Genomic DNA, 14868 nt, shown 5'->3' on the forward strand with positions numbered 1-14868 from the left:
TTATTTTGTTTTGGCAGAAATGCAAACCAATCCCTTTCTCTTCTTCTCTCTTTTTTTTTTTCTTTTTCTTTTTTTTTTTTTTTTCTCCAATGATAAACTTTTCAGCCTACACTGCAAAAAACATTCTTAAGCCACAAATAATGACTTGTGTTAAAAATCGAACCGCCAGAAAACGCATAGCCTGCCTTATCCCAGCTCTTCATTCATCACTGTGGAACTGATGATTAAATATTATTTTAAAAGGAAGAAGAAGGTCTTGTGCATTGCTACTCTCTTGGCTAGAGTTCAAAGCAACTAATTAAATTCTGTCTGCCTTAGCTCTTCCTATGGTTTTCCATTAAGTGAGTTGGGCATTGTCCTATTTTATCCGCATCAATGTGGCAAAATGCTGCAGGGCAGCAACTCCAAGGGAAGACTGTGTTCTGTTGTGGGAAGAGTGGTCCGCAGACAGCCCCATTCACACAAGTGGGTGGGCATGAGCTCTATCAGGTTCTCAATTCCAGACACAGCTACTAGTCTTCTTATACAGGCAGACAGTGATGATACAAGGGGGAATGGCTTTAAACTAAAGGAGGGGAGATTTAGGTTAAATGTTAGGAATAAATTCTTTACTTGGAGAGTGGCAAGGTGCTGGCACAGCTGCCTGGAGAAGCTGTGGTGCCCCATCTCTGAAGGCACTCAAGGCCAGGTTGGATGGGGCCCTGGGCAGCCTGAACTTGTGCAGGGCAGCCCTGCCCACAGCAGGGGTTGGGGCTGGGTGAGCTTTGAGCTCCCTTCCAACCCAAACCATTCTGTGGTTCTGTGACTGTATGATTCTACCTGTCTGGCAATCCAGTTAGGAGGCATATTTTCTCATACTGAGTGCTTGCCTTCCTTGCTGCAAAGCATTGGAACACTGAGTCTTCAGGAGTTCCAGCATCACCCAGTATCCCTTGGGCACTGGTCTGCTGATAAGCTGCCTCCTGCTGTGCCTCAGCTTGCTTCTCATAAAAACCTTTATTTCAGCAGGCCTTTATAGCCTTCAGAATTGGAAAGCATGTGGAAATGCACAGTGTCAACACTACTGTTTTGTTCAATAGACAATTATAATACCATTCAGTGCAGAAAATGTACACGGATTACATAAAGCACTGAGAAAGGCTACTTTTAGATACTAGGAGTTTGTATAAAGATTTTTCCATGTACAGACTACATGTATGTGCATGAGAGATGTGATTATGGTACAGGTACAGGAGCGTATTCCTTTCTCTTTTTCTGATTCATAAAGTCAAGACTAAATGTAATGAAGTCAAGTGAGCAGCACTGATTTTTTTCTCCCAGCATGATGTTTTATCAACGTAAACCTAGTAAGATGGAGTCTCATGAACAAAACAGCTGTTCCACGTAAGTACAACAAAAACAGCCAGTTATGTGCCACAGGTTATTTCTCTGTCTTGAGTAGTCCTGTGGTGCCAGATTCCTGGAAAGCCAAGAGCACACACACACACTGAGGAAATGGAAAGATAGCTGGTAAACATTGCAGGAGTTCTGTCAGTGTCTGCTCTTAGTATCCAATTTTATGTCCTTTCTATCTATAGTATGGAACTGAAGTCTGATTTCCTGCTGCCTTGCAAATCATTTGCATCTCTGCTCTGGGATATAAAAGGCTTCTATACTGATTGCATAGCTTTTTATATCTTCTGAGCACTCATGTTTCTTTGACATAGTTATCTATGCAAAGTACAAGGCTTTTGAGGATCCAGCCCTTGTAGCTCGTGCTTCATTGCCACGAGGTAAGAAAAACAGCAGTGGCACAAGATGTGGGAACATGAAGTCATGGGGACTGCTTTCTGAAGGTTACTGACAGCCTGGTGTGACCCAGGTAGAACAAGTCTGAGCAGTCTTGGCAATGCTTCCCTGTGATCTGCTGGGCAAGATCACTCTAATTTGATATAGGAGCTTGTCCATTGCCCTGGCTTGGTGTCTGCCATCATTCTGGTGGCAGCTGCTGCCAGTTGGCTGCCAGAGGCAGCTGCAGCTGGGAGGACTTCCCATGGGGAGTGTAGGACTTGTCCTGTTACGCTGCATGAGGCAGGAGGTGGTGGCTGAAGATCTGGCCCTTTGGGTTACAGGGGCTGAAATATGCATGAGAAGGGTGACATTTTGAGTATCTCAGATCAGAGCATGGGCATCTTTGAATTTAAATGGTAACTGCAATTTCCTGACTAATGCCAAGTCACTTTTACCTGTATTTGTGCAGTGACTGTTCTTTATTCCTAAAATAGCCCATTTTCCCCCCAGGCACAGGTGATATCCTTATAGTGATGGAGCTGCATTATCCAGCTCCACACAGCTGGGGCAGTTGGTTGGCACCAAGGCCTGGTCACAATCAGCTGTCTGTCTTCATCCTCTCTCAAATTACATAATGCTTTTGTAGCCTGCTGGTGTTTTGCTTCAAAAGAATAGACTAGGGAAAAAAAATAGCACAAAAAAATAAAGAAATGGAGCAGGGTGTACTTGAAGTTCATCATTGTTGTCTTTTACTTCCCACAGCTGAGCTGTAAGATTTTCCATCGTGTCTCACAGTTTCCCAGTCCATTAAGACAGCCTAACAGTTAAATTGCTTCTTAGCTTTGCAGAGTCAGCCTGCTTGCAAGCATGCAGTGGTTTCTGTGACGTGTAGGATATTCTGAATTTGATGTTTAAATAAGAATGAGGTAGCCAATAAATAAATAAATAAATAAATAAAAAGCCAGGATGAATTTGCTATTAATTCAAAATGAAAACTGTACAGGTAATAACAATCATAGAAAACAGCAGCAGTAACAGGTAACAGGGACAACAGCAGCAGCATTGCTTGTGCCCAGGACTCTGCAGAACAGGAGAGGATGGGGATGGAAGTGGGCATGGAGATGGGGATGAGTCTTTTGCAGTTTTGCTGCCCCCAGGAGATTGCTGCTTTAGGCACCTGCCTGCTTTACCTATGAGCTGGATATAATGTTAGGGACTACCTTTGGTTTTGACAAGCGCACATGCACAATATAAGGCTAAACGAAAGGCCCATAGTAATTTTGATGGAGTTGTCAATGCACAGGAATTTGTGGAAGTGATGATGAGGCCTTTACTGGGAGGAGTGTTATAAGTGACATACCTGCTAATTTGCCTGGAGCTGTCCTGCTTATTTAAAAAAATATTGCTGTCTGCATGAAGTGGAACCCATCTAATCAGCGGTACTTGAAAAATTGAACTTGAAAGAGAGGCAGATTCAGCATCCAGATTATAGACACACAGGAGGCTCAGCAGGTGGTTCTGCCCTAACTCCTAGTGTTTGTGTGCCTTCATTGTACCTTGTCTGGCAGAGTGAGGCAGCCACCTTTCCTCTAAGAGCTGTGTATGACATAACTCTGGTTGTGCTGACAGCCACTCTCCTTGCCCCATCCTTACATCCATCTCTAGCTGTGTAACCTGGTGTCACCAGGGCAGGTGCAACCACTGCCTTACTCATCTGTGCTGTGCCCAGTATGGGAGCCTTCATCAGAAGCTAGCAGGTCATTCTACAACACAAATAAAAATAGCCAGAAGCAGAATGACAGGAGTGGATTTACTGGTGGAAATATGGCGTGTGTGTACAGTGTGGTGAGGAATGGGAGGGTACTTGAGGGCCTCTGTGTGGTGGTATTGTGCAGATTGACGCCTCAGTACTTACTGATAAAATACATTGGCATAGCAATTCTGGCAGGTACCATGTAAATTTGTATTTTATTTTTATTTATAAATCAGACTTGGTATCTTATGGAATAGTCATTGGAACTACAGCGAACAGCACTCGTGCTACTGATAAGCTCTTTCTTGTTAAAGAAGACTCATCGTAAAGCTGTTTATTTGCTGCGTATTGCCAAATGTAGTACCTTGGATGTTTGTCCAATTCTGTTTTCTTCCCGATTCTTTGCTTTTTACATGCATATCCCACCTTTTTTCTTTTTTTCTCTCATATACAGATGTTCGTATTCACCCCATGGAGCCTATGCCCAAAGCAAACTTGCCCTTGTGTTATTTACCTATCGACTACAGCATCTTCTGACTGCAAATGGAAGCCATGTGACTGCTAATGTAGTAGACCCTGGAGTAGTGAATACTGAGCTCTACAAGCATGTCTTTTGGGTTGTAAAAGTGGTCAAATGGATGACTGCCTGGCTATTTTTCAAGGTACGCCTTCTTTTTTTCCCCATCATTTTGTTGCTGTATCTCTATATTGTGAATGCTGCAGTCAGCATGGAGCTCTGTATGTTTCAGAGTGTGTTAGTATGTAATATTTATTGTGCTTTTCTATGCTGATGAGATATGTAACATTGACACAGACAAGACTTGCCCCGAACAAATGCTTATTTGGAAAGAGAGCTTACGTTGAGAGGAGTCATATCCTTTTCTCTGTAGCTCTGTCCATGCACTGACTCTCTCCACTTATCAGTCCCTGTTGCTGCATGCATGGTAACAAAACTGAAATCTAACACTGAGACAGAATATGCAAAGTGTTCCAAGGAAATACCTCGTACGTCCTGTTATGAGAAGCAGGCACGATCTGGCACGATCTGCATGTACACAACATGTTAATAGAGAGAAGGGCAAAAGAAAGATGGAAGCTGTACAAGTAAAAAAAAAACCTATTGGTGGGCATTGGATGTACTCCGTGGTGGGCATTTGTGCCAAGGAATATGGAACAATGTTTGTTTTGGTCTTCCATCCTAAAATGTATTTATAACGTTATATGACTTTCTGTCATCTGTTTCTGATCTACGTTAGAAAACTGAACGTTGTTTATAAAACTCTTCCAGAAGTGGGGCAAACTCATTTAAGGCTAGCTTCAAATAACGTTTTGTAGTGGTATAAGTAGATCAATCTGAAATCAGTTTAGCTGCACAGGTGCGCTGTTCTGATGTGAAAAAGCCTTAGAAGGACTTGTGCTGAGAAAATGTAGTCTTGCAGAACACTGTTTTGGATTAAGTGAATGGAAACTGATTCCATTAGAGCAAATTAAATATCCTAATTAGAATGAAGTATTTTAGATCAAGGGGCATGTTCCACAAAGCAAATTAATTTTAAACTTTGATATGGAAATGTCACTAGCTTTAATTTCAGAAATGAAACTGGAGGGTGGAAGAGCGGCTGTAAAATAAGATGCAAACAAGCCCATATTTTAAAAAGGAATAGTATCTTCTGAGAACACCTTGAAGACTGCAATACAATTGGAATGGGAATGCTCATAGTATGTAGTGCATTCTTAAAGAAGCAGAATACAACATTGCCAAGATGTGTACGTTGAACTCGTTCTGCCTCTTGTGAATGCCATTTTAAATAGCAGTCTCTAGTAGTGGTGTTGTTTCTTAATTGGACTGACTTCACTTTGCTGATGTTTTATGTAGGTGTTTTGATGGTGCACAGCATTTACTGGAGAGCCACAAAATTCTGACAAAACCCTCTGTGTTTGAGGGTGAGAATTGAATCTCTTGTTTACACCACTTAAGTCCATTCAGTTTTATTGGTGTGCCAAGGGAGACATTTTCGTATTATACTGACTGTGTTTAGAAACTAAATGGGGTGTCACTGAACACATAAAACAAGGATGGATTTATCACAAGAAGGAGTCAAGTACTTACAGCTGTAATAGTAATGCTGACTATGGTTCGTAATCATTTTGTATTTTTTAATGTGTGATACCAGTCAGAAGGAATACTGCATTGCAATGGATGAAGGACAGATATACTGACTTGAGTGGAAGCACTATGTGTGTACTGTCTGAAAATCAAATGCATCAACTGTTGTGTTTTTTGGAGTCAGGACAACTGTTGTTTTTTTGAGTCAGAATGTGTATCCTGAAGGCTTCAGTTACAGAGGCTGAGATCTTCATATTTCTATATAAAACTTGTACTGATTTTCCTGTAAGTCTAAGGGGAGAAAGAGGGAAACTTTTACTGGCACTCTTCTCTTTTACTGTTTTACTCCCTCAGGCTTTGGACTTACAGCTCTAACTTCTACTCTTCTTACTTAAGATATGTTTATGTGCTCAGGATTTACTATGTTCTCCATTAAGTGTGTGGTGTCCGATGTTCTTGCTTTTGCAAACAGGCATTCAGCTGTCTGCTGTTGGTCTCCTGCATTAGGGTAAATTTGCCTTGAGAAAAGTGAGAAAGCAAGTATAGAAAAATTCAGCTGTCTGATAATGCTAGCTGTGAGTAGGTGTGTTACAGGTTTCTTCTCCCTGGAATTTCATTCCCAAATGCACTTATATGAGTATTCCTTCTAGGATTATGGCTGCACATAATGAAAATGAGGTGATATCTCTTTAATCATATTGGCTAAACCAACTGTTATCCTGTTAACTGTTACCCTGAAGTATTCTGAAGTGGATTCTGAATGCACACAGGAAATTGCTTCACCTGCTGCAACCTGGCACTCTTGACAGTAAACATAGCCCAGATCGCTCTGGTGAGGAAATGCATCATGGATTTATCATATCACATTCTCTGCAGAGAGAGTCAACATGTTGTTTGATTTCATTCGAAATTGTGTCAGAGTCTCCACTACCTTTAAATCTGTTTCTTCCAACACTTTGGTCCCTGTGGCATTCAAGTCAAATACTTCTTTGGGATTACAGCACAGCCCTGACTCCCGTCGCATTGTTTGTCGGTGAGACAGCTTGGTGTGGCAGGCAAGGCTGTTGACTCAACAACATCTACCTCAGAGCTGCCTCAAGAGAGATACCTAAGCAAATAAACCTACAGCTTTGCAAATAGGCCACGATACATACACGTAATTCGCTCCAAGTATTAACGGCTTGGGTTTCTCAGGACTTCAAATCATTGTCTTCTGCTCTTCATAACAGCTCAGAAAAACCTTGTTTGTTCGTCTTTGTTTTGTTGTTGTTTTCTTGTTTTGCCCAGACAAACTGGAATGAGAAGCAGCCTGTAGAAATATGAGAGGCCAAGATACAGGAGCCAGTGGCTGTCATAAAAACTGCAAAGCTATCACTTGCCTTTTAGAAGTGGTGGCACTGCTCTTTCTCAGAAAAGTGATAGTGATCCTTGTTTCTTAAAATTCCACTTTGAAAACATTCTTTCTGCTTTTTTAATAAAAGAGCGTTGCTCTCCTTGCATGCAAGAGAGAAATTATGTTTATTCTTCTAAAAGTAAATTGATTTCTAACCCACAACTGCTCAGTAAATAGAAGCTGGCAAGCTGTCATTATTCTCTGTAGAGTACAGTGAAATATGTTATCCCTTAGGAATTTTTAGCATAAAGTGATCTTCTTTTTGATGCGATAGCATCCAAACTTGTAAACAATAACCAATTAATAAGATACTAATAGACCAAAAATACATTCATCAGTCATCAGTTTAGCAACTTAAGACTTCATTATGCTGCTGAAGGAGAAACATTTCTTGCACAGCAGTATTGTAAACTCCAAAACATTCTTTATGACACTCTTGGTGAATGTGCTGTTATCAAATATATTGAGTCCTTTCAACTCCCTCAGATCAGTATTTAGAAGGCATCGTGGAAGTAAGATAGCAGGTCTTGTCTCAGCTGTCATGTACAAAGATGTAGAGCCATATGAGTGACTATTGACTGACAAACTGAAAATGAGTTAGATGAGTGACCCGCCAGCCTGTAAAAGTGAAGGGAAAGGCAAAATCAAGAATACAGGCTAGAAATCAAGCAATATAAACCAGCTCATTTCTTTCATCTGTCAAAATAAGCTTGTGTGTGATTTTCCCATAACATTTTTTTTTAATATTTTCCATCTATTGCTAGAAAACAGGATCTAAAGAACCCGAATTCATCATTCATGCCAGATGACATAGTTGTGCAGGTCTTATTGCAGCATTTCTTATCCAGACTGTCCCTTTGGCGCTCTGAATGTACAAAATTCATTTCATCTTCTTCCCTGAGGTGTCAGAAGACAAACACATCACCACACAATAATGCCAGCTCTACAGAACTAGAATAATTAAATTCTTCAGCTGAAAGCTGAAGCAATTCATCAGCACCAGCATCTTTAGTCTGTGTGTGAGTGTGTGGTCGTCATGTAAAGGTAGTCTAGAAGTTTCTCAGCAAACGAAAACTCCCTGCATAAACTTGTTAATTGTGGTTAATTTTTACAAAAGGCTTTTCAGATCAAAAGTGGGATTGTGATCAGACTCAGAGAGATGGAAGCAGTCCATGTTATCCCAGTACTTAAAAAACAGGTTCTGTTTTTGAACATAACATTCAGGGATTTAAGCTTCAGGCCTCTCATCTCTTGTCAGAGCCATAGGACTTCTTTTCTGTCTAATAAATATTTGATTGGCTGTACAACCATGGAACAGTTAGTTTAGGGAGAAAGATGGAGAGATTCAGCTGAAAAGGAAAATGAGCAGTCTGCCTTTCAGCTACCAGGTCCTGGGGATCTGGGTATTTTTCTTAGATGTGAATACCTAGGCATAGGTAGGTATCCAGTTACTGGTTTTTAGGGGACATGTAGATGATTTATTTATAATAACTATAGAAGGCCTAGGAGCATACTTAGGAGTGCTTGCTGTCCTAATTAGTGTTAGACCCTTTTAAAGTAGACTGTTTGTAAGTGCACACCTGCAAAACAATTGAGCTTGTTTTCCACTGGGCCTGCGGTTCTCCTGTGTGTCCCATGCGTATTCATGGGTCAAAGTAGCTGGAACATTTAGTGAGACATACTGAGAGTTGCCACGGGTTGCTTTGATGACATGAAAGTGAAGGATTTGTGTTGCATGTCTTGTTGTGTGGCTTATGAATGGGTAAGGGTGTTGTACAGGGGATTGCAAAACTGGTGGGATTGTGCTGGAGAACTTCAGAGGGAGTCAAGGCTATTGGAGTTGTTTATACGACCTATTTGGAGCAACCAGCGTAGAGATTTATCGCCAAACCACACCCAGCTTTATTTTGGAGGAAACTGGTTAGAACAGGCTGAAACAGCGACATGGAGCCAGATAAAAATGAAGCAGGAAGCACAGAGATCCATCTTGTGCCCTCTCCCACAGTTGTAGTTGTTTTGTTAAAAAGAGAAAATAATCCTTTTTTTTTTTAATTTTTTTTCCTGTCTGAAAATAATTCAATTTGTGTCCAGGAGTTTAAAAAATACTTTCTTGATTACTGAAATGGGAAAATAGTAGGTAAGCAGTTAATTTGTGAAAGAACAGGGAGCCCACCCAGTGCTAGTGCATCAGCACATCTGTGTTGTAATCTGTAACTCACAGATGTCCAACCCTTACTCTTACCTGGGCCACAGTGAATGAAAAGGAATTGTCAAGGGCCACATCTACAAAGGTTGCTCCAAAAGTAATGTCTCCCAATTATTTTCATGGAAAGTACAAGAGATAAAAAGAGCACAATATCACTGTTTGATAAAGCAAGTTCTCAGCCAGAAAACATTCTTTGGCAACACAGTCAACACCATACCTATTCATTTTCACCAGTGATGGACAAGAGTCTGTATACTGCTCTTATAACAATCTGCTCCAGTGGAGGTGACCTGCTGTCACCATTGCTGAAATACACTACCCACTGCCTCACTATACTCACATACACTGCTTGGAGTGCTTTTTTACATGGAGTAGTGCAATTCCACACCTCTGCTTCACCCACACTTCCATGTCAGATGCCATTGTGTCAGACTGCCCCTCTGCTGCCATCTGTCACACAGAAACAATGTGTAATAGAATATTGGTGGAAAGGTTCAGCCTGTACTGCCATACCACCAAGATCCACCTCTGACACTGTGGGCCAATATAGCACAATAGGAGGCATTGTTTTTGGACAGCACTTATAAAACATATAATATAGTCAATGTATGTAAGTAATAAAAATTATTTTAATTTTTTTTTTCCCATGGATTAAGGTGGCCTGGAAGCCACCTCTGACAGAGCCTGGAGTTCATGAATGTCTGCAACATGAATGCCCATATCATCAGGGCTCTTCATCCAGTAATCTCCATACAGATATTGGAGTCACTTCTAATACTGGATTTGTTTTATCCTTAGATAAAGGGTACCCTACAGTTGGACAGATGAGTCAAGTCTTTCATGTGCCTGTTTATCCCTGTGAGTACAAAGGGGCCTTTTGGAGACTAGTTCAGCTGCAGACATCTCTGCTGTATAATCTCATTAAAAGTCATTAATTTAATTGAGATGAATCCTATCCCACGATACAGGATACTAAGTCTGTTGTACTTTAAAAACCAGAGGTACTTTTAAAGAACTGAAGACAGTACATTTTTGGCTGTGCAAAGAGAGTAGGAACTGGAAAAGTGTGTTTACATATTGGGAGAAGAAACAGTCTGTAGGCACATTGGTTTATCAAATGACTACACCTAGGTGTTCAGAATATTAGACAGTTTCCCATACACATGGGAAATACATGATAAATGTATTCATCGGTAGCAATAGGTGATCCCAGTTGCTTATGAAATGTGTTTCTCACATATGTCTATGATCCATCTTGTGCTTCCACTATCACATAATAATGCCACATGTTTCAATGGGCAGTTATATATGTTTCCTATATGCATTCATAATAGCGTCATGTGCATGATGAGAGATTTAAGAGAGAGAACCATGAAAAGCAAACAGCATCAACCATTAGAAAAAGAACTGGAAATAGTGATTTTATTATTATTATTACTATCATTGTTATTATTATTATTATTATTATTAATAATAATAATAATAATAATAATAATAATAATTAATAATAATTTTTATTATATTATTATAATAAATATATATTATATATATATAATGTATAAATATAATAAATATATATATATATAATATATATATTATTATATATATATAATATATATATATATATTTATATATATATATATATAATATATATATATATATATATATATAAATATAATAAATATAATATAAATATATATATATATAATAATTATAATATTATTATTATTAATAATAATAATAATGATAATAATAATAATAATAATAATAATAACCAGATCCAATCTTGAATTTAGAAAAGTTTCAATTCAAAGGTTGCTTGAATAACTCTTGCTTTAATAAAGATTTTGCAAGGACTGCAATTGTAATTGCCATCTCCAAACATTTGTGTTTGCTTTTTTAGAAAGAGCGCTGAGATAACTGCAAGATACAGTTCACATGGCTCATTTTATTCTGATTATGTTCTCCGTTAAATATTTGGGATGCTGGGGATTTTAATGGGTAAAACTGAGATAACTGCGTTCCTGCAGCCGGCAGCAGCATGCCGGGGCTGCGTATATCCAGGGAATAGAGAGCCACACTGACTGACTTATTCAATAGTTTTGCCTGCCAAGCTCTTGAGATGCAAAATGCAGTCTTCCAAAACGTCTGGCACTTGTCTCTGACTATCCTGAGATGATTAAAAATGTAGAGAGAGAAAAGCTGTTCCATTGTTTTTGGAGCTCAGTGTTGAAAACAAAATTAGACACTATGGACATTCTGACAAGTGGAGTTGGTCTAAAAATGAACATTTTTTAGTCAAGGTTGTGTATCACCCAGGTGCAAAGGGTAATTTTACGACCATCCAACCCGTGAATTTAACTTGCTCATTTCTCAGAGGGGAGTTCAGTTGTCTCCACTCTCATGCACTGTGACCAGTGAAAAAAAAAAAAACAGTGGGAAATAATACCCATTTTCCTTTGCATTTAAGGTGATAACTTCCAGGACAATTTTGGTACTTCACAGAGTCACGGAATCATAGAATGGCCTGGCCTTGAAGGACCACAATGATTATCCAGTTTCAACCCCCCTGCTATGTGCAGGGTCACCAACCACCAGACCAGGCTGCCCAGAGCCACATCCAGCCTGGCCTGGAATGCATACAGGCAGATGGGGATCCACAACCTCCTTGGGCAACCTGTTCCAGTGTGTCACCATCCTCTGTGTGAAAAACTTCCTCCTAATATCTAACCTAAACCTCCCCTGTCTCAGTTTAAAACCATTCCCCATTGTCCTATCACTATCCACCCTCATAAACAGCCGTTCCCCTTCCTGTTTATATGCTCCCTTCAAGAAATGGAGGGCCACAATGAGGTCTCCCTGGAGCCTTCTCCAAGCTAAATGAGAAGGTTGACTTGCCTCAGCCTTTCCTCATAAGAGAAGTGCTCCAGACCTCTGATCATCTTAGTGACCCTCCTCTGGACCTGCTCCAAGAGCTCCGTGTCCTTCCCATGCAGGGGGCCCCAGGTCTGGACACAGTACTCCAGATGGAGCCTCATGAGAGCTTAGTAGAGGGGGAAAACTTCATCAGTGGCTTTGCACAAGTGAACGAATAAACAAGTAAATTATGCCCAAACCTAAAAGCATGCAGGTATCATTCTTATTGTGTGTTCTTGTAGCAGAGGTTATCTGATCAGACTTTACATCTCCTATATGGAGGACTGTCCTTATATGAAGTTTTTCACATGTCCATTCCTGCTCCTTGGGGGTTCTCCTTGATCTTGGGCTGGACTTTTATATTTCTTGCTTGATTTGGGCTTGTGGCACGTGTGTCCTATTCTATCTGCCTATTATATGGAGAAGGGAATTAAGGCTGGCACAGATTAATTGAACCCTAGTCCCTTCAGAGGGCCTGCAGACAGTAAGTACTTCAAATGTTGATACAGCTGGATTCAGCTGATATTGCTTGAAATCCATGCAGAAAGTGGACCTGGAAGTCAGAAAGCAGAGAGTTTTACATAGTCTTTTTATAAATGCAGTCGCACTGTTGATGCTATTTTATGTACATTCAACGCTTAGTACCGTGGCCATAGAACTTCTTCAGTCAGTTTCCACTCCCTCTGCACAGCAGTGGGTCAAAGGCAGATTGCTGGTGAGTCATCCATTTCCAGCGTGGTGATAAAGGGATAAAATATAAAATGTGTTCGCACTAAAGTACCTGGATTTGTCATCTCCGGGTCACTACACAGCAGTTTACTCAGAGGAGCCAGGAGAACTGCAAAGCACCTCCAGTGCTCAGAAGCAGCACAAGAATATGTGATTGGCAATCTGTCCCGTGCTCTCCCTGAGGGAGAGGTTCTTTATTGTTCTGGTCAAGAAAGCTGTGTGTGCTGTTAAAAAAACAAATTAGCCTATCCAAAGTTAAAACAGAGCAGTAGATATAGTTGGCATAGTTACTCTGTTACTCTCTGCTGGTGTGGCAGCAGGTAATAGGTAACACTTCTGGAGAGGCCATGGCTTCCCTGTGTTTCTGCCAGCAGATCAAGGCCATCGTCTTATGCCTTCCTGGCTGTGTGGTCTGCACCTAAAGACCCTGAGAGAAGAAGAACTTTGAGATGGCTTGTAGCCCAGCTGGAAGTCAGGTGAGGAGCTCCAGCTGGCAATAGGCAGCCAGGTTTTCATGCCAAGTAGTTGCCAGCCAGTGCAGAGAGCTTTGCTTGGGATTTTGTCAGAGGGGAAGAAAGAGGAATTCTTACATCCCTTTTTTGTAAAGGCAAACCTGCCTCATCTGCACTGGTGTTTTCACTACTACTTGCCATATTCTTTTTTGTAGAAAATTTAGACTGTTAATTTAAAAATTTGGAAAATAACAACAACAACAACAACAACAACAACAATAATAATAATAATAATAATAATAATAATAATAATAATAATAATAATAATAATAATGAGCTGACTTGTTTTTAGTTTTTGTTGACTTTTAAAACCCTGATGTGTTTTTTAGTTAACACAGGCAAAGCTGGGCTCATGCGCTGGAGCCCATTTCTTCAGAGGACAGCAACAGTCCAGCTGCAAACTGCTGATCGTGGGTGCATTATGATAGCTAAAACTTGTTAATGCTCCAAATTACTGAGTTAAATCTTTGCCCTCTGATCTGGATGCCTAGCTTTAAAAATAAATCCTTCGGATTATATAAAAAAATTTGAACTGTCAAGAAATAAATGGTGTGGTGAACTGAAACATAGGTCTCTTAAACTATCCTAAATTTAGCTGTGTTTCAGTAATCTCTCATTCACTTTTCATTGCTGTCAGCAGCCTGCAGGGTTTCTCTTATGTTTATGATGGAAATGTCTGCCTATGTATCATGCCGCTGCGATTATGGATTTTTGCCACTTCAAGAGATTAGCAAACACTGCATAGTTTCTCTGGTAAAGAACACCACATTCCTGGATCATTTCTACCAAGAGGCCCTTCTTCATGCAAATGTCTGTCTTGCATTAACAACTCCTTATTTTTACGTGTGGTAGGTATTTCTGTTAAGCAATTGCATATTACCTTTTGCTTTTTTTCCCTTATTTCACTACCAACACCTATTTCTGTAAGACTTCTACCGATGGTAGGTATTAACAGGCTTTTGCAAGTATTATTATAGTTGCATACTGCCTTCATCACAGAGAAAGAGATATACCTAAATTGTGAGAGCCTGGCATAACTTTCGTTTTTGGAGTCCCTTTAATAAAATCTTTGGAGAGCAGATAATTGCCTTGTTAAAATAACAGTTGCCATCAAGTATAGAACTTTATCATTTGCAAAAATATATTAATAAAGCATTGTTTTTAAGTCACGTACTAAACAAAAATATAACATTATGACTTTGCAAGTTATACATCTTGAAATATGTATATTTATACATAAACATATTTCAGTCTGGAGAAGAGGAGGCTCAGGGGAGGCCTTATTGCACTCTGTAACTACCTGAAGGAAGGTTGTTGTGAACTGGGGATCAGCTTCTTCTCTCCCGTAACTGGTGGTAGGACTAGAGGAAATGGCTTCAAGCTGCACCAGGAGAGGTTCAGGCTGGACATTAGGAAATACTGCTTCTTAGAAGGAGTGGTCAGGCAGTGGAATGGGCTGCCCAGGGAGGTGGTGTAGTCACC

At 40.1% G+C, this 14868-nt stretch overlaps 1 protein-coding gene across 5 annotated transcripts in view; it reads left to right on the top strand.

Annotated features, from left to right (window-relative positions):
* The window catches only part of DHRSX (dehydrogenase/reductase X-linked), a 189269-nt gene that overhangs the window by 159460 nt on the left and 14941 nt on the right, over positions 1-14868 (top strand). For all 5 annotated transcript variants that reach the window (XM_085551156.1, XM_085551161.1, XM_085551176.1 and 2 more), the window contains one exon: positions 3978-4185. In XM_085551156.1, the coding sequence (XP_085407282.1) occupies positions 3978-4185 (208 nt within the window). The remainder of the gene's footprint in view (positions 1-3977; positions 4186-14868) is intronic.

The sequence above is a fragment of the Coturnix japonica genome, chromosome 1 (assembly GCF_054131305.1).
Source record: "Coturnix japonica strain WE chromosome 1, WE-NBRP24, whole genome shotgun sequence".
NCBI lineage: Eukaryota > Metazoa > Chordata > Aves > Galliformes > Phasianidae > Coturnix > Coturnix japonica.